Below are 21,157 nucleotides of genomic sequence, written 5' to 3'. Positions count from 1 at the left end.
CTCCTTATATGTGACGGGTAAAAGGTGCACTTCTTATGCTTTGACGATAGTTTACGTATTTTCGCAATGATTAATCAATCATCACTCTGCAATGTGCAAACATGCCTACCTACTACCCTTCCACTCAAAGCTTACCCGCCCTTCCATCAGCGAAAACATGGTCTTTCAACCAAGTCGCGAGAATAGCATTGACTTCATCAGGCTTTTCCCACAGAGCCCAGTGCGAGGTATCGACCTGCTTCAGAGTCAAACGCGGGAGCTGCTTCGCCATAGACTTGCCCAAATGAGGCGGCAAAGCCTGATCCCTCAAAGCCTGGATAAACAACGTAGGAACCTGAATCTTCCTGTCGAGGATCTCAAGTTCATCCTTGTAGTTCACCTTCCGAGTGCGGTACCAGTTAACTATAACATGAATTAGCACAATCACAGCCAACAACCAGCGGATGTAGAATGCATACGCGGTCCATGAACACCGCTCCTGGCGAACTCATTTGAGTAGAACTCCAATTCCTGTAGAACGTCAGCATAATCCCCTCGTACCAGATTAAATGGAATTACAAAGCCGACCTACCTCCTCACTCAACAACCTCGAAATCTTCAATGCCCCAATCTTATCAACATCCACACCCTTGGTCGCATCAAACCCAAACTTCCCCTGCTCCGTCCGACCCCCATACAGCGCAAGCAGGAACTGGCTAATCTCCTCCTTAGACCGAATAACCTTCTCCAAATCCCCGCTCTTGAACTGCAGCTGGTAAGCAAAGTGCGGCGTCACGGTGCGAACCATGTCCTCCAGCGAGACGTCCTTTGTCGTGGGCGCCGCATAGGGCACACAGACAGTGAACAGGTGACTGACGAGCTCTGGGTGCCAGAGAGCGACGCGGTAAGCGAGTCCCGCGCCCCTGTTGCGTGTTAGCATGGATTCCGAGAACAGAGATTCGATTGGGGTTGTTCTTGCCAGTCGTGTCCGCCTAGGATAATCTGTTTCTCGCCTAGGTGGCTTGCTAGGGCTTTGATATCTGCTGCGCAGCTTTTGTGGGAGTACTGGGTGTAGTCATCGGGCGCGTCCTTGGTTTAATTGTTAGTTTGGAGTCATGGTATGCAGATGATGCAGGGGTGATACGCACTGTTCGTCCGTATCCGAGACAGTCTGGGGCTACAACTCGTAGGCCCATGTCGACGAGCATGGGGATTTGGTAGCGCCAGCCCATTGAAAGGTCGGGGAAGCCATGGATCTATGGAATGTGTCAGTGGGTGTTCCTTTTTGGTGGATTAGCTGCTTACAAGGATGACAGTAGTTTTGTACTGGCCGGATTTTGGCTGGCTGAGAATGTAAGCTGCACATTGTTAGTTCATGTTCGTTCTACATCGGAACGCTTGCGATTCCAGCATTTTCGTGCATTGTGGGTAGCTCACAGTAGTTACGGCCATTCAGCGTGGCGGTCTTATACTCAATGCGGGGGTCACCCGACACACGGATCTTATCGACAGGCATAACGAGTTGGTTTGAGCTGATGCTTCGGATGAAAAGCGCGCTTGTGTGTGGAGAACTGGAGATGCAGGTTTGCAGATCCAAGTTTCAAGTATAGTCAAGTATATAGCTGTTAAATACAGCAGGTAAGCATGAGAACTTAATCAACGGAGATATAAGCTCCGACTGACACGAATCAACAGAATAAATTATGCCGTAATCATGAAAGCCATGGAATGCAATTCACAGATGCGGAGAGAACATCCCGAGTCCCCTCACCAGTCTGCCTCGGCATCTCGGAGGTGGGGCGCCAAGCCGCTAGCGCTGTAAACCCTAACGACGATGTACTATGTAACTATGTAGTACTTACTTACTACTTCGTACATACATCGTAGGATAATCAAAGGACACCCCTATTCTTCATGAGCTTGCCCAAGATTGATTGCATTTGCTTGAGCATTGCCGACTCCGAGAATGCGTCTCCACAAAAGTCGAAGAACAACGGATGACCAAGTACTAAGCTCTGTAGGGGCTTAGAGCTGTTCTTAATGACAGATTGACAGTGGTAGGAAACAAAGCAGGTCCTTGCAAAAATATGCCATGCATGCCCGGGAAGTAGATCTGCATCTATCAAAAATTTACTGCTACACTCAGTACCAGAGTACTCACACCACAGGTGCTCGAGTGCATGAAACATACCAGGAAAGAAGGTTCTGTTTCTTCGCTAGGCAGATCACGGAGCATCCATAGATGCTACAATTGGTGGTCAAGTGTATTTCATGGATATCATACATGTTGCCCCATAAAGTGCTTTCAAAATAAGCTTTAGATATCAGAAGCAATACAACCAACTCTCCGTAGCAATCAAAACAAATCAAGGCTTCCGGGTATTTGTCCTTGGTGTCATAGTCAGAGTCATTCCACCACTTCATAATTGACATAGAAAGATTGTCGACCAATCTAATAAATCACAGTATCCTCATTGTCCTCAAGCACCTCGCCTCCGTCATCATCTCGGTGGGGATCGGTCTGGTCTTGAGTGGCAACTTCCTCCACGTTAGTGGTTTCATCCGTGGTAGGTGGAATGGGCTTCTGGTCATTAGCATCTACACCCACCGTGTCCGGAGCACCTTCAGCTGTTTCCTTAGAACCTGTGTCTGTCGGAGTTACCTCGGGCTCTGGAGCCGGTGGCGGGACTTGCTGGCCATCTGATTGTGTGTCTGCTTTGGGCTCTTGCGTCTTTTCCTCGTTTGGTTGCTGTTGTGGTTCAGCCAGTGTGGGTTGCTCCGGTGCAAAGGCCTCTGGGGGGTATCGGGCTTCAAACTCAGCAACTTCACGTGCAATAGTCGCCTTTGCTTCCTCGATTTGCTGCTGTATGATTGATTCATCGCCAGGTCTCGATTGCCATGGTTTGTAATACTGCATGAGGTGAATAAGCCTGTGGACACTGCGTATGCATAGGAAAACAGTACTCACCAGGACCGGCTCTGTCCGTGTCTTAAGGAAGTGTGCTATAGCAAGCATATTGGAGTGCCGGGTTTGCATCTGGTCAACACGTGTAAGCAAACAGACCTGTCCACGTGGTCTAGGGAACATAACGTACCGCCTCTCGCTCATACAATGGCTTCTCTCTCCTCCTGACCTCTTCACGTAACTCCTTCCGCCGTTTCCTTAACTCATCGTACTGCACATCCTGCGTCTTCAGCTTCTCCTGCTGCTTCTTCTCAATATCCGCACGCCGTCTTTGAGCTGCGGTACTCGAACTCTGCGAAAGAGTACCCAGTAACCCACCGAATAATCGCTGGCCCCGCTTCCGATCTTCCTCCCTTCCAGCTCCACGGGGTCGCACAGGCCTTGGCCCGGCGGGCTCATTTGCTATAGCCCCAGGTGACGAGGGGCGACCACGCTGGGACTGCGGAGAGATATCACCCTGAGAGCTGAGTCGCCGGCGCTTGGCATCATATTCAGCGATTGAAGACTGTCTTCTCTTCGCAGTCAACTCGGGAGATTGTGGCTCGGTATCTTGATCAGGTACAGCTACCGCAGAAGCGAGTGTCTCAGGACTAATACAAGAATTTCGGAGGTTAGTTAGAGCGCTCAATCTGGACGCTTGCGCGTAGTTTGCACGGGACGGGACAACTCATACCCATCAGACATCGTGGCTAGTCAAGGAGCGCTGACAGCAAAGAAAAAGGAAAGCAAGAAAATCGCAAGGGCGTTTGAAACATAGATCTGGTCGAGGTCACCGAGTTGGAGGCATCAAACCGAAGTCGACACCGTCGTGCTTAGGATCACGTGCACGGACCACCTAGTCTTTAGGCAGGGCGTCTTCTTCCTCAATCTCCCTCCTCTCAAATTTCCCCTCGTCCCAATCTCCAGCTTGATCCCAAGCAACCCTCACTCCACATCCTGCGGCCTGAACTGTCTACAACCTCGTCGCATCCTCCTCATCATGTCTCGCCACCACCCCGATCTCGTCATGTGCCGCAAGCAACCCGGCATCTCCATCGGCCGTCTGTGTGACAAATGCGACGGAAAATGCCCCGTGTGCGATTCCTACGTGCGCCCCACGACCCTAGTCCGCATTTGCGACGAGTGCTCCTTCGGCAACTATCAGAACAAGTGTGTTGTCTGCGGCGGTGAGGGTATCAGTGATGCATTCTACTGCTTTGAATGCACGCGCCTAGAGAAAGACCGCGATGGATGTCCCAAGATTATAAATTTGGGAAGTTCGAGGACAGATCTGTTCTATCAGAAGAAAAGTTTCAGGAATCAATGATCATAGATTGCGCCTTGGTGTGTCTGCGTGGAGGGGGCCAAGGACGCTACCGGCAGTTTTACGATCTTCTGCCTCGCCACGACAATTTGAGTCTACAAGCTCTACAAATACGAGCGCCTGTGAAGCATTGTGTGGGTGGGCGATTTGCGCCCACTCCCGTATACGTTTATTTGGTGCCTATCTATACGGTGGCGAGTTTACCGGCCGGGGCGGCGAGGCCTGGCGAAGCCACGGGCAGGACCCTGGTCTCGTGCTGGTGTGACTTCCTCTTGCAGGCGATCTCCGGTGATTTCGTCAGGGCCAGAGGCCTCAATCTGCGATGTGTGAGCATTCGACAAGGAGTCTCAACAGACTTCATCTACAACTGTGACATGCGTACCTTTTTCTCAATCTTCAGTCCTTCTTGTTCGGCAACGGTGATGGCGTTCCTCCGCGAGCTGGCATGCAGCATTCGCTCCTTGATCGACGCCCCGCTGGGACAGGTGTACACGAAGATCACAACATCAGATCCGGGGTAGTGGTAGAAGGAATACCGCGGCGAAGAGGAGGAAATGTGTGTGGCGACAGAGTTCGGCTCGACTCCAGACTGGGAGTCGGCCAGGACAATTTTCTCGGTGCGAACATCAACCGTCTTTTTTTGAAGTTAGCCAATTTCACAGATTCATCTTATTGCCCATCTCTTCCAATGACCTCTAGAGGCTGGACTGAATACAACCATGAACCAGGGAATAACTTACCAACTGAACCAACCCACTATCCTGTAAATCTTTCAAGGCAGTCTTAGCCGCCTCATCGACTGGCAGAGAAACTCTCATACCGGAGCCAGTACCAGGTCCAAACGTACCCCCAATACCAATATCCCTGGAAGGCGTACCATTCCGCGCCTCGGCCTCAGCCCTCCGAACAGCCTCCAGCTCCCTCTCCTTCTCGCCCATCATATCTTCACGAGAGATAGCATTGGGTCCCTCGCCATCACGCTCGCGCCACGCCTCCCGGTCCAGAATCTCCTCTTCCTCCGTAGCAAAGACAGTAGAAGCGAACTTCTCCGTGCCAAGCTCACGAGTCAGAGTCGACCGAGTCGAGGCAAAGAGTGTCTTCGCTCGCACTGGTGCATTGGACGGGATGTAGGTCAAGGCGATGAGTGCAGTCGATGCGGACGTCGGGCGTCGGAGAAGGAGGTAGATTGGGGTTTTCGGCTGGAGGACCGAGGAAAGCTGGGGGAGGGCAGAGACGAAGGCGTCTGGTGAAGGGCTGCCTTGGAAGGAGATGGGGGACAGCGGTGTTAGGGTCTCGGCTGTGATGGTCACTGGCAGGCAGAAGGATGAGGGGTCGGAGTTGAAGCGGCTGAAGGCATCTTGCAGCTCCGCGGAGACTGGGTGGTTTGTTAGTGGGATTGCATTTGAGATTTTGTGCTTGAAGTTGATGCGAGTCACTTACCTGTAATTCCTGACTGCATGATGCCGCGCTTTGGGATGCAGCTGGGGTTGGTAGTTTGTTGTTTATGGGAGAGGGGGAGCGGTGAATTGAGGGGCCGATGGCCGGTCAGCGTTTAGTTTCTGGCTCTACTCCGTAGTGTCCGTACTGTATTTTCAGATTGTTCAACCACCTCAGCACTGCAATTATTCAGAACATATATCATCTTCACAGAAATACCTAATCTTCTCAAGCTTACTGACTCCTACATCTACCATCACCCCGGGCAGATTCTAAAGACTCGGCTGGCTCTTAGGGATTTTTAAGCTTTTGAACTTCTCTATTCAACTCAAAGCGCACCAGACAAAGTGGTATACAAAGCAAACAATATATACAAAAAAAGGCGTTCCCACTGGTCTGCAGTTGAACAGTCCAATGCGCGAAACAGAGGGAACGCAACGCCCACCATGCTGGGTCAGGTATCACAATGCTCTCCAAAAACACCACATTTTGAGCAAGTTTACTCATCGTACTTGCCACCAACGAAAGCCCAGTTAGAGGCTTCCAGCTTGCCCTTGAGGAACTCGTACACAGTGAAAGTGACAGCCTGACCGGGAGCGACACGCATCACACGGGGAGTGATACCCTTGTAGAAAGCGCGAGCACCCTCAGTCTTGAACATGTCCTTGGCGATAACCATGATACGGGAGACAGCGGATTGGCCGGGTTCGGCACGGGTCTTCTGGAGACGGGTCTTGATGGTGTCGATGGGGGCGTTGGAGAAGGGACCGACGGCACCGGAGATCAGGCCGATCACGGTGGTCTGGTAGGCGGGCAGCTGGCTGTTGCTGTGCTCGGGTTGCCAGCGCTGGAGAGCGGCCTTCAGCTCAGTGTATGCGGTGAAGTTGGCGGCCTGGTTGGTTCCTTGTCGGAGAGCGGTCAGGGAGACACCGCGGTACAGGACGCTGAAGCCTTCCTCTTTAATCACGGTGAAGAGTGCGTGAGGGGCACTACGGTACTTGGGGGCGTCCAGGGGGTCTGCGAGACTGTGGTGCTGCGCTTGCAGACGGATCTTCACGACTTCCATGGGGTTGACGATGGCCACGGCTTCGGTAACACCGGCGGCGAGACCAGCTGTGGGGAACGTTAATCTTCTGTTTGGTATCGTTCGTCACTCGCGGAATTCACGTACCCAGGAAGGTGCCCTTGCTGCTGATGACGCCTGTCTCCTTATCGGCGAGCCAGCCCTTGTATGCTTCATATGAGGTGAAACGGATAGCCATCTTGGGAATGATACCACCCAGCACAGCACCGAGACCCTTGTACAGACCCAAAGCGGTCTCCTTCTGCACGATCTGAGCACCAGTGGCGATGAAACCGCGGGGCTTAACCTGAATGAGCCATTGTGGTCAGCGATGACTCCAATTGTCAAAGGAACTTTCTCCAACTCACACCAGGCGCTGTAGCCCTCCTTGAAAGCTGCATGCGGACCTTGATTGTGTCCAGGGGGTGGCACACGAGGGCCTCCATCATACCAGCACCACCACCAGCTAATTCAGAGTTAATAGCTGTACCCAATTCCAAAAGGCGGGATCTACTCTACCGATCAGGTTGACCGCGGGCGATGTGCGCTTGGTGTCGGCAGTCTTTGCGGACATTTTTTCAATATGTGTTCGTATATATGCGGAGAATGTGCACTTTTGTTGGCGAAGACTTCGGATCTGAAACCTTCAAGAGGTGACTCGAATATGCGAATTGCGCAGATGTTCCGAGTGTCGCGAGAGAAGCCGGTGCGGAGTAAGTATACAATTCCGGAGTAGGAGCAAGTATACGATTTCGAAGTAACAACCTGCAATTGGGCTGAAGGGGATGTCTTGGGATCAAAAAGAAGAGATCTTCGATTTCTTCAGGAAAAGGCCGAAGTTCGGGTTATGTGAATCACGGGGCGAAGTGGCGGAGGTTTGTGGGGAGCTATGACGGGGAAGCGGAGGAAGCTGGACGAGCGGAAGTCTACGCAGTATACAGGAGTTCCTCGCACAAACAAGGGAAAAGAGAAGAAGAAGAAGAGAGATAAAAAAAAGTTATCAGATCGAAGAATCGCCGAGGATACTCTTTATTTAATATTCTTCCCTAGGAGTTCCGATTCAGAGTGGAAATGCCCAAGACACATCCCGAGGCCTTCGGGAAGAAGGGCGGCTCCCTATCCAGTTGCGGAATTCACCCCAGATCTCCAGTGATCTGACTTCACATGCCTACATTTGTCTACTGTGTATTCTGCAACTGTCGTCATAGTTTTTGCAAGCTTGTGATCCAGTACTTTATCTTGAAATTAGAGTATATATCATGTCCGAAAGCGTAATTGACTGTCTTCTATGACTTTCCAACCTACACTAACAATAAAAACCATCCTACCCCCGAAACTCTGACAGTCCCAAGCTAAATTACCCCGGAGCCTCCCACATTGAATACTTCGGACTTCAGTCGGGGAAAACTAGCGAACTCCGCTGGCGATTTCGCGGGTGATCTCGGACGAGCGCGAAAGCTCCCCTCAGCCGAGGTTCATTTACCAGATGGTCATGGGACTTTCTGAGTCAGATGGTCAATTAAAGTATTCCAACGTTGTACATAGGGCTTGGAAGAGGCTTGGTTATTGATCTTTTTGATCCGGGGTTTCTTATTTGAAGGTTGTTAGTAGTTATTGCATGCAGTACATCGCGTCGCAGTCTTTACAAGTGATGACGTAGCCGGTTGAACATTCTACCACATGACCGAAACCATGGAACATCCACGGAACCAAATTATTCAGAACTCTGCCTGTACAATGTAACTAGTACTGCGAAGATGAAGATTGTATTGAGACAGCCTACAATATCGCTGGAATCAAAGTACCTTCACGTGCATTTGCCATGGTTAACATCCGGGGTCACTGCCAAGTCAGTCGACCCGACTGATAATCTCGGGCTCGGCTACCCGATGTCGGGGATCCCGTTCTGGACTTGGGCCTAATCTGATATGCAAAAAGTTGCCGTATACAGCCTGTTCACGTCTTCTTCATATTTCTGGGCAGTGGTACCCAGGTACTAACTATGTATGTTGTATACAAGTAGCTGTCAGACAAGTATGGACGACCACCCTTTCCGCTATCAAGTCCGAAGTATCGGATCAAATCCGATCCCGCGATAGCGCAATCTCCAACCACATTGTAACACTTTATGTTCCCCTGGATAAACAAACATCGATGTACATACACCAAGGGAGTTGGGACCACAATCGCACGGGATATCCCACAGCCCCCACATCTCAGTCCCTAGACCAACCCAAAATGAACGCAGCAGCCCCCGAGCCCGCCCAGCCACGGTGGCAGCAAGTCCTTCAACGGGCCGCAACCCTAATCCTACACCAATGGCTCCTAATCGGGATCGGCATCGTCTGCGTGCTGGCATACTTCTTCCCGAACGTGGCCAAACACGGCGGCACAATCCGCTCCGAGTACAGCATCCTCTACGGGGTGATAGCGATAATCTTTCTTATCTCAGGGCTAAGCATCCCTCGCCAGAAACTATTATCGCAGTTCCTGAACTGGCGATTACACCTGATCGTGCAGACGATCTCATTCCTTTTTATTCCAGCGCTGGTCCTGGCCGTCGTGCATATTATCCTTGCTGCCGATGCCGGTGGGAAGATTGACCGCGCCGTGCTGGCGGGGTATATATTTACAGCTTGTATTCCGACGACGATTGCGTCGAACGTCGTTATGACAAGGGCTGCGGGGGGCGACGATGCGGCTGCTTTGGTGGAAGTTTTGCTGGCTAATATTCTTGGTCCGTTCGTTACGGCGGCGTGGACTGTGTCGTTGATACCGAGGACGGGCGAGTTTGAGCCCTGGCGGTATGGGGGTGGGAGCTTGGGGAGTATGTATAAGGAGGTGTTTCAGCAGCTGGGGCTGAGTGTGCTACTGCCGCTTTTTGTTGGGCAACTTGTGAGGTGGACTTGGCCGGATCGCACTGCCCGGGTCTTGGAGAAGACTAAGCTGCCGAAGCTGGCTAGTGTCTGTATGTTGTTGTTGATCTGGTGAGTAGACGCGCTCTCTCCGGGTATGATATACCTGCTTGGTCTTGTTGTTGTTCTGACTGGCATGTCAGGACTACGTTTTCTTCCTGCTTCGCAACCGGGGCACTCCAGACCCTTTCCACCCAGAGCGTGGTATTTGTGGTTCTCTTTAATATCTTACTTTACATCACTTTGACGGCGGTGTGTTTCTTCTGCGCAAGACCACCGTGGATATTCAGCTCTCGCGGCTGGTCAAAACCCATATTTAGACGCATGTCGCCGGAAGAGACCATTGCAGTGTGCTTCTGCGGGCCAGCAAAGAGCACTGCACTCGGTATTCCACTACTTTACGCAATGTGGCAGCCGGTTGATCTCTTCACGAAGGCCAAGACGTCGGTGCCGGTACTACTTTATACCACGGAGCAGATTTGCGTGGCACATTTCTTTGTTCAGCTGTTTCGGAGGTGGCATGCCAGGGTCAACGAAAAGGAGAATTCAGATAGTGGGACGCACGATGATGTTGAAGTTGGTATGGTTGAGGGTCCGCGTGGAGATCACGCTGGACGTCATGAGGTTACGGCTGCTTGATACCCATTTTAGATGTACATTATAATATCACTGGTTGATTGCCATCTTACTATACATAAATCGATCGAATTCGAGGTCTCTGGACCTTCAGCTTCCCTGCCCGAGTCTCCAATGGAATAACGTAGTAACCGTTCGTGGTACATTTCGGACGAACCTTGGAACGTCCCAACCTTCCAAGTTTAAGTCAACTTCTCCCAATCCCTTCCAAATACAAAAGCAAAACGGCAGATATCGTCGACGTAGAACTCAATATACCTAAGAGGCAGAACATTTCCCTACAAGCCCCACGGGCCACTGAGCCCTGACAATATGAAAGGTCTTTACAGCCAAGCAGGTCCTCGAGACACGAAGTGATTTGGATGAGAGTAATGCAACCACTCCTGGTGGTAATTGGTATGTATGCATACAATACACAATGAAGAGAAATAACAAAGGAAATACGTATCAAAGGTGGCCCCTCGAGGTCCGGGAAGCCAACCTCGTCAAGAAGAATATACATGACACCTATGCAACTTGCACGGAGTCAAAGTAAGCTTATATCTCAAATATAGCTCACTTTGACACCCATCCCGGCGGTGGCTTTGATCTTCTGCCACGCACCGTCCGTAATCCGTCGAACACGATCGCGCACACCCTGCCGGCTCATCGCCATCAGGATACCAATTACAAAGAGCAAGGTGCGCACTATTGACATGGGATTCCCCGACACAGCCTGAACGATATGGCGCATGAGGTTGCGCAGTCCAGTGGCCACGGCCCGCGATTGACGACCGCGGGGTTCAGCTTTATCCTGTTTCTTGACATTTTTGGAGCTGGATGATGAAAGCGAGGTCCGAGACTTGCCATTCGGCGTCTTGTCCGTTGCTTTGGGACCTTTGCTCTTGGGTGAACCATGCGGCCGGCTCTTCTCAATTCCATAGTCAACCTCGCTCGTATTGCGCTTGTGGCCATTGGGCTGTGGTCGGGCGGCGGCGGCCGCCGCTTCTTCTGCTTCGCGGCGCTCTTCCTCTAGTTGCCTTTCGAGCTCTTCGTCCTTAGCCCGCTGTAATTCGGCTGCGCGCATCTCGCCCCGTTCCTTCTCTTCTCTCAAACCCTCGAGGGTTTGAAGGAAGAGGTCCTTGCGCTCTTCATCCAGAACTTCGCTTAGGTTGATGAACTCGGTGGAGTATTCCCATTCACCATTGCGGGGGAGGACGTGCAGAGTAAAGAGCTCGATAATCTTCACTCTGGCGGTCAGATCCTTGGGTGTGTCGGTGCCACCTCCCGAACGAATCGGACGTGGCTGATACTCGTCTGACGTCTCCTGGAAACGATCCGTAAGATCGAAACTGGGTTGTCCATAGGAGGAGAGGTAAGTCTCAAGGCGCTGTTGGTTAAGGGATTGGGAAGAGGAGTGAGTTAGAAGTAGGGTAGCACTGTTACAACGCTGTTAGTACATAGTTGGAATCCCAAGGTGTAAGTCAAATACTGACAGGTTGTAGACGACTTCGGCATCCACCGAACCCTCGTGGCCCTGGTACCCGACCTCGACCACAGTCTCCCAAATTCCACCTTCTCTCACTTGCGAGGCAATTGATTTCCATTCCTTTTGACCAAATTGTTTATTTCCCTCCTCTGCACCGAGGTCGACTATTGCGCTGAGGAGTGTGATGTAGAGGTTCCACACCTTGATCCTCCACGTGCCAGCGGCTGTGGCGATCGGCGCAATTGGCGATGAATTATCGCCATTTGTGTGCTGATCCTCCTGTGGTTTTGAAGGCGTAATAATCGGCTGAAGACTTCTTAGAGCTTCGGGGAGCCGTCGTGTGAGGTAAAGTTGAGAGGCTTTCTTGTATGTCTTGGAGCACAACTTTGTGGGGGTGGTTGAGGACGGTGAGCGGGTGTGAGAGCGAGACGACATAGCTCCGTTGGCCATTGTGAGGCCAGGATATCCAAAAGAAATACTGAGGGTCTTGAAGAAATAATAAAAGGAGTAATTACAAGAGGGAAATCGTGAGAGTGCATGAGAGTGAAGCGTGTCGGGGCTGCTGATCGGCTGTCGTTTTCCCTCGGCTCATCCAAGTCCGGGGTCGGTCACGGGATTGGCCTGTGAGGTTGAATCTCAACCTCCACGTACTCCACCCTAACAGTCTCAGTCAATACGCGAAGCCCTAATGATGGAGATGGGTGGAAGAAGTCTACAGTAATTCAAAGGACTGCAAGGGCATTTACACATCTTAGCAATTGACCACGGTAGGCCGCCCGGCGCCGACCGAAGTCACGAGCTGGACCAACGAGGTACAACCTCCAGCTTCTCTACGATCTGAAAGTAGGAAACCGTTGGGAACGGGCATCGAGGAATTGCATACATGTAGCATCTCTCTATTGCGCATATACACAAGGTCACTGGGGCGTTGCTTTCCCAGTCATGTCCATAGCTACAGCCACATGTCTCCACTCTCAATTTGGGGTAGCTGGAAGCTCGGCTCAACCACAATTCACAATGCCAGCAGATTTGAGATTGTGGGAGGATTCGTAACTAGCTATTATTTGATTCATCTTTGTTAATGGAAGCTCATGAACAAGGCTTCAATATGCATCTGGAAAATAGAAGTAAGGGTTAGGTAATATTAGTGCGGGCGTTTGCGTGATACCTGGAGTCAAACTTGAATAGTGACTCCTGAAGCTAGTTAGCCATTTGGGACTGATGAGGATAGAACGATCAACGAACCATTGCCCAGTCCGCTCCTTCTCTTCTTCCTCGCACTTTGCTTCTTATCACACGACTTCACGGGACTCGTCTCATCACGCGAGTTCACGGGACATGTTTTGACACATAAGCAGATCGACCCACCTACTATATAAGCGTTCAAGCTCTCGACTTTCTATCAGTTCCATCTGACCTTTCGACAAATTGCACATCGGACTGAGGTATCTGATATCTCTGATCTTGGTTCGAGGCACTTGCACTTTTCATCTCTCAACATCGGTCAGCAACCCACGAAAATCGACAACGCCAGGCGTCGATTAGCTTCTTCGTTCAGGCTACTTCATAATCCAACAAAGATGGACGTCACAGCTCTGACATTTACGGAGTGTCTTCCCTCCATCCTCGATGACATCTCCAATAGCTGCTTTGTCTCTGTGGATTACGAGCTTTCCGGCGTGGCCTTTGCGCCAAGTGGGCCTCGCCTCAAAACCCAGACAATCGAACAGCGTTATGTGCAGACAAAGGAAGTAGCAGAACGGTACCAGATCCTCCAGGTTGGACTGACCACTTGCCATGAAGACAAGGAGAAAGGCAAGTATTAGCCCTGATCGACAGGATGTGTCGCTAACTATCTGCAGCGACCTACACACTGAAGCCCTATAACATCAACCTGAGTCCAATCACCCACCGTGAGATGGACTTAAATCGGGACTGGACCATGGGGAGCCGCTGTATGTCCCCTGAAGTCAGATATCAAGGATCCCACTAACACTTCAGGATAGCAATAGAATTCTTACTTGCGAACAACTTCAGCATTGACCATATGTGCAAGTACGGCGTCCGGTATCTGTCTCGGGAAGAAGAGGTTCTGGCTATCAAGAGAGCTACAGAAAGAAGCCAGGTGCGGCTCCCTACTGAGTGTCTAGACGTCAAAAAGGATGAGCCGGAAACTTTGGCATTCCTTGAAGATGTTCGGGAGCAGGTCAATGATTGGCTGGCACAGGGCGAGGTAAGAGATGAGATCAAATATCGAGCTGGGCGAATGAATTGACATTAGCAGGAACGCGACTTACGCGAGGAATATCTTAATATCCCGCCGCCCCAGGCCGTGGGACTTATGCCTGACTCGCCCGTCCACTTAACGAGAATGCAAAAATCGCTTGTTCACCAACTCATCAACGAGGAATATCCCACTTTGACGACGCGGAACATGTCGACATTCGTTCAGATTCAAATGCGAGATTTGGACTACGATAAGCTTCTCTTCGAAGGGAGATTGCATACCAAAATGGAACGCATTCGAAAGCATATTGGATTTCGGTGGATCGCAGAGGCACTCGTCGGCGGAAACCTGGAAGAACTAGAACCGGAGGCATTCCAGCCTCTGGTGACCAGAGAACCAGCTCTGACGATCGAAGAGCGAGCTCTTGAGTGCAAGCAATTGGCAGACAAAGTGAAGAGACGGCTCAAAGAAAACAGACCGGTTCTGATCGGCCACAATATGTTTTGTGATCTGTTGTTCTTCTACAGATCTTTCATCGGTCCGTTGCCGGATACTCTCGCCGAGTTCCAGACCGTCATCCACGAGCTATTCCCCGTGCTAGCTGATACCAAGTATCTTGCTACTCATGACTGCGGTTCCCTTAATCCTAACTCTTCACTCGAGGAGCTGAACACGAGGTTGGCGGGAATGGAGAACCCCAAGATTGGTATGTACCGACTTATATCATTGACGAGCAGTGAGCACAACTAACCGTCTTCCAGAGATCGACCCTCGCTTCAGCAAATACCATTTCCAGAAAAGCGCGCACGAAGCAGGTTATGACAGCCTGCTCACAGCAATGGTATTCATCAAGCTCGCAGGGATCATACGTGGCGGTGGATCAGGGATCTTCGCAAAAGACTCGCCAGGAGAGACAACAGCACCCAGTCTGGCTGCCAGTGTTATGGCAACTCCCGGTAATGCTACTTCCAGATCGGAATTTAACGACTTCTTTGACACTGAGAATGAATTGTTTGACACTGAGAATGAGTTGTTTGACACTGAGGATGAGTTGTTTGACATTGAGAATGAGTTGTTTGGCACTGAGAGTGAATTGCTTCCGCCGATCCCAGCAGATGACATTGCTGAATCTGGAACGTCCCTGGCAGATGGCTCCGAGCTCATGACTTTCCTGGTCAATTGGGGCATTCTTCTACCACGTCAAGGGGATAGCTTCTGGGGTGTCTACGGGAATAAACTGCGTGTGTTTGGCACACAGGAGCGAATTGTGAAACTGGGAGAGGTGCCCGTGGAAGAAGATTTGCTGCTGGCGCTTTGACGTACGCAGCACAAACGAAGACTTCGTCAATCTCCGATCCCGACAGAACACCGCAAAGTACTTAAACACCAAAAAAAGATAGGAAATGAAAGCAGGAATGTACGGAGCAAATATCATGAGATGTTTCGATTGAAGCATAACCACTAAGTAATACGTAGGATGTTCGCGGCAGCTATCTAACAGTACGCCTTGATTTATAAAGAAGGTACCGCTAGCGAAAATTGGCCGCGAGGAGCTCACTCTGAGCACCATTAAATGATCAACCGGTCGTAGAAAACTGGACGCAGTGATGATAAGAAGTGCTTGGAAGAAGATAAAACGGAGAAAGTCAAATTTTCGCTATTTAAAGTGGCCGAGATTGGACTAACCCGATTGGGCCTGGCGACAACGTGACCCGTTTGGATCTTTTTCTCGGGGAGTTCAAGGGACCACCGATCAGCCACATATTATCAATCTCCCACCCTTGAAGATGTCCTCAGGATCCAATGGTGCACGGCGCGTGGCCTCGCTACTGCGTATGTCCAATTGAGCCCTTTTTTCCCCAGCTCCCTTCGTCCCAATACTAACACCGCGCGGACAGGGCCATCAATAATCGACTCCAGCGTCTGCCGAAGCTGTCAAGAAACCCTCGGCCGCCGCAGCTATGCCAGCGCCGCACCAGCAACCGAAGCAACCTCTGCATCGACATCTGCCGATCCCGCCGTGAAGCCAGCGTACACGATCAACGCCGGCGTAGTCCTCTCCCGTCCTCCGCAAATCACCCGCGAACTCGAGCCCTTCGAGAAAGCGTTCTTTTTCTACCAGAAGCGTCTGAATGAGCGTCTGGCTCTCCCCTTTACGAAATATTTCTACTTCAAGCGTGGCACACCCGCCGACGAAGACTGGAAAAAGAAGATCCAGGAGCGTCGGACTGCCGCACGTGATATCGGAAAGTACAACGCGTACGACAGCGATGCGTGGAACGACGAGCTCCTGCTCGGTGCGCCTGAGTCCGAGCCCGAGCACCAGCTCGAAGCCCTCGTGCGCGACGCCGAGTCCACTGCCAATGCGACTTCCCAGGATACGAGCAAGAAGGAGGAGATTCCTCGGCCGTTCCCGCGAATCACGGAGGCAGACAAGAAGAACGATCAGAAGAGCCTCGACCGTTTGCTTTCTCGTACGCTTTACCTCCTTGTTCAGTCTAAGGAGGGACACTGGAAGTTCCCCAGCTCGCCGGTGGAGTCGGGCGAGACTCTTCGCACGGTTAGTACTAGTTTCTTGTCTCGGATTATGCATTTAGCCAAGTATTCTAATCTGGTTTTTATTTGATAGGCCGCCGAACGCACCCTTGCCCAATCCGCCGGAGTCAACATGAACACCTGGATGGTCGGCTTCCACCCCGTTGGATGGCACTCTTACAACCCTCCCAAGAAGTCCGCCGACACCCCCGGCAGCAAGGTCTTCTTCCTGAAGTCCCGGATGATGGCCGGCCAGGCCGATCTCTCCCTCAACACCCAGAACTTGAAGGACTTCAAGTGGCTCGCCAAGGAGGAGCTTGCTCAATATCTGAACACGCAATACTACAGCAACATCAAGAATATGCTGGCTGACCGGTAAAGGGTTGATACCGGGGGCAACTGAGAAGCTGGAGCTCGTGAGAAGAGGAGGGCGATATGCGAGGCTCTCTTCGGATGGAGACGAAAAGGCATACCTGTTCCGATACGAAAGCGCACTATCGGTGACGCACTGCATATACTCTTGCGCATGCCATGTATAACTAGAATCTTCCTGTACTGTCAATCAATTCATTCAATGTCATTGTTGAAGCTAATGTTCGATTCCGGTATAGCCAACGCCCAAGTAACGCTATACAGTGCATGTTAAACCCAAGGAAATAAGAAACCAACCCCATCCAGCCCTAAACCTCATGTATATCATGCCATGTTGAACTTCTGCCCTTGGACAATAGGCTGGTCCTTGGACGACTTGCCAGAGAGATTCTTGCCACACATCGCGCAAGCTAGAATAGACATTAGCATCACCAACCTCATAAACACAAAGGAAAGAAGAAGACAAAGAACATACCATTCCTCTGATAAGCACACCGCTGACAAAACTTCTTCCCCACCTCCGTCTTCACCTTACAATTCTCACAAGCCGAAGCATAAGCAGCATAAGGATTCTTCGCTTTCGCGCTGAGGAGTTTGCTCTGGCGCAATGTCAGTGACCATCCCATCTAAATCTATACTTACTACACAGTACACGTAAGTTCGATTACATTGCAGCACATACCTTTCCAATACCCGTTGCGCCTAGCGTCGACTTGGTTTTCCCCTTGTCGGCGCTTCCAGAACTAGATGGCGAGCCGTAATAGATGTCGTTTTTGCGCTTGACGCCTGGTGTGGCGAGCTCGGTGGCTTTTATCTTCTTTTGGCATTTTGAGCAGACCATTTTTGGGTCTTTGGTTTCTGTTTTCTGGTCGTGGGAAGTGGTAGAAGACGACTGGAATAGAGATGATGTTATGCGGGCAGCGGTTTTGCGCCACCGCCTGCTTTCGATGCCAAGACTGGTTTGGCGGGTTGTTTCCTTTCTCTTGCTCCCCGTTGTTGGGCTACTTATTTGTTTAAGGTACATATAGTGCCAGTAAAGAGTTTATACAGAGTAAAATATTATATGCTATGCAACAGGTATCATAAGCCACTCGCGACATTCCTCGGATATCAACATACAAACATAAGAAATGGGTAATCGCGTCAAGAACATCTGAACAATACGCTATAAGTTACCTTCAACACACTCCAACACCTCGGACCCTTCAGCGAGGTGAAGGGATCTGCTGCTGAGCCGACTGCGCCGAGTAATCCTGGTACGGAGCTGTGGCATATGGTTGCGGGGCTGGAGCGTACTGTCCCTCGGGATATGGCGCAGGATACTGAGCTTGGTCCTGGTGAGGATACTGGCTGGGATACTGGGAGACCGGGCCCTGGGGAACAGAGTGCTTCTCATGTGCGTCGCCGAGTGTCCTCCACTTTCCGCAGCAAAGAAGGATGCCCGTGAACGTGCCGATCCAGAAGATGAGCTGGATGACTGATTGGGCGAAGGACAGGTAGGTGGGAGCAGGGTTGACTAGGAGGGTGTAGTGGATTTGGACAACGGCCCAGCCGAAGCAGACGGCGAACCAGCTGACGGCGCCAGCGATGAGTGTAATGACAGGTGTCTGAACATTAGGTTAGCTGGGCTTTGGATAGAAGGACTGGTTTAGTGAAAGACTCACCTTCGACATCAAACGACCGGACTTGACAAAAATAAAGGCCAGCCAGGCGAGGATCTCCATGGACATCAACCAATAGATGATTTTCAATGCAGCACCCAGTCGCGCGCCAGCGTTTGCCATACTGTAGATATCACCAGCTCCCGGGTTCACCATGTAGACATAAGTAACGACAGTGAGGGCAAACTCGGCAAGACCGACCACAAAGATAATACTGAAGAAGATCCAGTGCACGGCGGCCACTGCCGAGCTTGGTCTACCAGAGTCTGAGAGACGGGCCAGGAATCTGTGGATGAAAGACCAAAAGATGTGAAATGTGATAGCAATCGCAACAACGACGAATAACTCCCAGAGCATCGAAATGATCAGATAGTAATAGGTCACCAATGTCTCGGCGACCACTAGGCCTTCGTAGATGACGACCAAGATTTCGTAACTAATCATGCGCGCCCGTCAGCACATTGCATGGTTTCATGCTAGGCGTGTTGTAACTCACAGGATGAAGCACACAAGCGCAGAAATTATGGACGGCAAGGGGAGACCCTGGCTGCGGAATCGGGAGGCCCAGATGAGGAAGACAGCAAATGCGATGAGACAGAGGAGGTCGAAGGCAAATTGTGCATAGAAGAGCTCCTCGTAGTTATCACCATAGTAGCGCCCGCTACGTTTCACAGACAGTAAAATTGTCTCGCTCCAGGGGTTGTAGTCTCCATAGCCGCCCCAGTAACTTCCTCCTCCGCGTCGAGGTGCCATCTTCAATGCAATCTGTTAGGGTTTGTTGGGGATTGCAAGATGTGCAAAATAGTCATTAGTTTCGCGACATCTTCTCTACGCGGCCAAGCCCTTTAAGTAAACAAACCAGGGAGGCTGAAGCAAATTAGACCCGTTTAGCTTGAGCCTCAAGGGTCTGCGAATACGAGACCCCGGATGCGATGGACGGGCATGATTGGACCGGAGTCAATACCAAGGAAAAAAGACATTCACCACCAAGGAAAAAAGGCACGAAATACGAGTCATTCGGGTCTGTTTAGTTCCTTAGCCTCGTGGATTAGCCCCTTTTAGAGCTTGGATTTCGCCCCTTCAAGGGCCTGGACCCCGCCTCGGCCCTCGGTGCATGTGGTAAACGGGGCGCATGGTGGGCGCGGTAGGCGTTGGGCAGGCGTTGGGGGGTGGAAGGGGCTGCTTGAGCCTTGGTCTTTGACGACTTGTGCACTCTGTACTCGGGAATTTGGGATGGGATATAGCATGAAATGCAATTACTTTGTAGTTGACTCGTGTTATGGAGAAATTTACGGTGTCAGAACCCAATTAAACGAGATGTGCCCGAGATTGCCAACGCATCGAGGACAAAGGCAAGAAGCGAGAAATCGCCGATCACAGGCTAGTTAATTGCTTGGCGGTCTAAAAAAAGAAATCAGCTGATCTGCCTTGGTCTTGGAGATGTGCAGAGGGAAAATACGAAGAGTTTAACGAACCTGAGGGGACTGAGGACTGTTCTTAAGCAGATTCTGAGGCTGAGATTCAAGAGTGTTCAGTCATCTGACCTCTACAATAAGGCTTGGAACAGATCAGCTGATTGATCCCGACCTAAAAGTCAGATCTATCAACTCCAGCGGGATCCCCATGAACCCTTACCATTACCCTCTTCAGCCTTGTGCAGAAACACACTAATTAGGGAGGACAGTCGCGTGGCTGAGCTTACTATGTATGTCTATAACCGACTTGCAAAGGACGAAGGAAAAAGAAACGAAACAGCTATTTGTCGAAGCTGTCAAACCACCGACCAGGGAAGATCCTAGATATTTCTCAATTCGCGCCGAATCTGAGTTCCACCCAGTCCATACCCTCCTGCATTGTTCCGATCGATCCTCGATAATGAAGTGTATACTTTGTACTAACACGAATGGTGAACCCGGGTCCCCAATATCACAAAGAAGTGGATATGCCCGAGTCATCGTCGCGAACTAGCTCACCGCATCCTTACTCACCCCGGACAACTGTCAATTGACCGAAAAATCGCGTTCCTTGTTTTCATTTTATTTTACTCTGCTTTGAGTCCTTTTTTGGGCACCTTTGATTCTCCTCTCAGATGCCCCCGTCACATCGTGATGGGATCCTCCGCAGATGCATGGTGACTGACCCGCCACTTGGAAACTGGCCCGCCATCTGTCGCCGAAGGCAAGCACGGCTTCTGGGGAGGCACTTCAAAGGGAGGACCACAAAGAACACGACTCTAGCGCCTCGCTGCGGCCTAAGAGCTTGATTCAGGTCTACAGGGCTCTAGTTCTGCCATCTGCCTTTCGACATGCGCTTGTCCCAGGACCTGAGATGATCGTCCGTTGGGTTTCACTAGGCTTGTACCAACTATCACATAAATACTTTGCTTGTTTTTCAGATAAATCCATTTCACTTCTTCTACTTTTATAATCTCCAGTCTTTTCTCTTCTTTCCGGTTCATTTTGCTCATTTCCAGTCTGGCGCACCGCGCAACCCGCATTCGGCGTCTCCGCAGATCCCCGGTTCTCGACTGCATCATATCCCCAACAATTGCAATTTTCTGGGATTTGCGTCTGCATATTGCATTATCTTCATTGCT

At 50.9% G+C, this 21,157-nt stretch overlaps 11 protein-coding genes across 11 annotated transcripts; 4 read left to right on the top strand and 7 right to left on the bottom strand.

The window, feature by feature from the left end:
• Positions 1-124: 124 nt before the first annotated feature.
• Positions 125-1,495, bottom strand: N7515_010099 (alpha/beta fold hydrolase; the record flags this gene model as incomplete). Its single annotated transcript, XM_056670842.1, has 7 exons — positions 125-402; positions 459-510; positions 572-902; positions 959-1,068; positions 1,128-1,235; positions 1,285-1,337; positions 1,417-1,495. 7 exons carry the CDS (start codon positions 1,493-1,495, stop codon positions 125-127), a joined length of 1,011 nt encoding a protein of 336 aa, XP_056517215.1.
• Positions 1,496-2,431: 936 nt separating this feature from the next.
• On the bottom strand, positions 2,432-3,628 carry N7515_010098 (pinin family protein; the record flags this gene model as incomplete). The annotated part of the gene is made up of 4 exons (XM_056670841.1): positions 2,432-2,890; positions 2,948-3,016; positions 3,075-3,534; positions 3,618-3,628. The coding sequence occupies 4 exons, from the start codon at positions 3,626-3,628 to the stop codon at positions 2,432-2,434; spliced, it is 999 nt and encodes a 332-aa protein (XP_056517214.1).
• A 295-nt stretch (positions 3,629-3,923) lies between these two features.
• Positions 3,924-4,250, top strand: N7515_010097 (PHF5 family protein; the record flags this gene model as incomplete). Its single annotated transcript, XM_056670840.1, has 1 exon — positions 3,924-4,250. The coding sequence occupies one exon, from the start codon at positions 3,924-3,926 to the stop codon at positions 4,248-4,250; it is 327 nt and encodes a 108-aa protein (XP_056517213.1).
• Positions 4,251-4,447: 197 nt separating this feature from the next.
• N7515_010096 (twinfilin) lies at positions 4,448-5,706 on the bottom strand (the record flags this gene model as incomplete). Its single annotated transcript, XM_056670839.1, has 4 exons — positions 4,448-4,564; positions 4,630-4,881; positions 4,988-5,622; positions 5,688-5,706. The coding sequence occupies 4 exons, from the start codon at positions 5,704-5,706 to the stop codon at positions 4,448-4,450; spliced, it is 1,023 nt and encodes a 340-aa protein (XP_056517212.1).
• A 477-nt stretch (positions 5,707-6,183) lies between these two features.
• Positions 6,184-7,321, bottom strand: N7515_010095 (putative succinate:fumarate antiporter (Acr1); the record flags this gene model as incomplete). The annotated part of the gene is made up of 4 exons (XM_056670838.1): positions 6,184-6,797; positions 6,856-7,054; positions 7,116-7,213; positions 7,267-7,321. The coding sequence occupies 4 exons, from the start codon at positions 7,319-7,321 to the stop codon at positions 6,184-6,186; spliced, it is 966 nt and encodes a 321-aa protein (XP_056517211.1).
• A 1,664-nt stretch (positions 7,322-8,985) lies between these two features.
• N7515_010094 (uncharacterized protein) lies at positions 8,986-10,301 on the top strand (the record flags this gene model as incomplete). The annotated part of the gene is made up of 2 exons (XM_056670837.1): positions 8,986-9,734; positions 9,806-10,301. 2 exons carry the CDS (start codon positions 8,986-8,988, stop codon positions 10,299-10,301), a joined length of 1,245 nt encoding a protein of 414 aa, XP_056517210.1.
• Positions 10,302-10,842: 541 nt separating this feature from the next.
• pex26 lies at positions 10,843-12,216 on the bottom strand (the record flags this gene model as incomplete). Its single annotated transcript, XM_056670836.1, has 2 exons — positions 10,843-11,716; positions 11,774-12,216. 2 exons carry the CDS (start codon positions 12,214-12,216, stop codon positions 10,843-10,845), a joined length of 1,317 nt encoding a protein of 438 aa, XP_056517209.1.
• Positions 12,217-13,346: 1,130 nt separating this feature from the next.
• N7515_010092 (CAF1 family ribonuclease) lies at positions 13,347-15,311 on the top strand (the record flags this gene model as incomplete). The annotated part of the gene is made up of 5 exons (XM_056670835.1): positions 13,347-13,581; positions 13,629-13,721; positions 13,773-13,999; positions 14,051-14,699; positions 14,755-15,311. 5 exons carry the CDS (start codon positions 13,347-13,349, stop codon positions 15,309-15,311), a joined length of 1,761 nt encoding a protein of 586 aa, XP_056517208.1.
• Positions 15,312-15,780: 469 nt separating this feature from the next.
• On the top strand, positions 15,781-16,907 carry N7515_010091 (mitochondrial 54S ribosomal protein mL46; the record flags this gene model as incomplete). The annotated part of the gene is made up of 3 exons (XM_056670834.1): positions 15,781-15,826; positions 15,892-16,553; positions 16,623-16,907. 3 exons carry the CDS (start codon positions 15,781-15,783, stop codon positions 16,905-16,907), a joined length of 993 nt encoding a protein of 330 aa, XP_056517207.1.
• A 317-nt stretch (positions 16,908-17,224) lies between these two features.
• Positions 17,225-17,924, bottom strand: N7515_010090 (cysteine-rich PDZ-binding protein; the record flags this gene model as incomplete). The annotated part of the gene is made up of 3 exons (XM_056670833.1): positions 17,225-17,310; positions 17,376-17,499; positions 17,583-17,924. 3 exons carry the CDS (start codon positions 17,922-17,924, stop codon positions 17,225-17,227), a joined length of 552 nt encoding a protein of 183 aa, XP_056517206.1.
• A 181-nt stretch (positions 17,925-18,105) lies between these two features.
• On the bottom strand, positions 18,106-19,314 carry N7515_010089 (uncharacterized protein; the record flags this gene model as incomplete). Its single annotated transcript, XM_056670832.1, has 3 exons — positions 18,106-18,507; positions 18,565-18,997; positions 19,058-19,314. The coding sequence occupies 3 exons, from the start codon at positions 19,312-19,314 to the stop codon at positions 18,106-18,108; spliced, it is 1,092 nt and encodes a 363-aa protein (XP_056517205.1).
• Between the last annotated feature and the right edge of the window lie 1,843 nt (positions 19,315-21,157).

The sequence above is a fragment of the Penicillium bovifimosum genome (assembly GCF_028826915.1).
Source record: "Penicillium bovifimosum strain IBT 22155 chromosome Unknown utg000008l_segment0_segment0, whole genome shotgun sequence".
In the NCBI taxonomy this organism is placed as follows: domain Eukaryota; kingdom Fungi; phylum Ascomycota; class Eurotiomycetes; order Eurotiales; family Aspergillaceae; genus Penicillium; species Penicillium bovifimosum.
The sequence above is the reverse complement of the archived record's forward strand: the minus strand, read 5'-3'. Positions and strand labels throughout refer to the sequence as shown.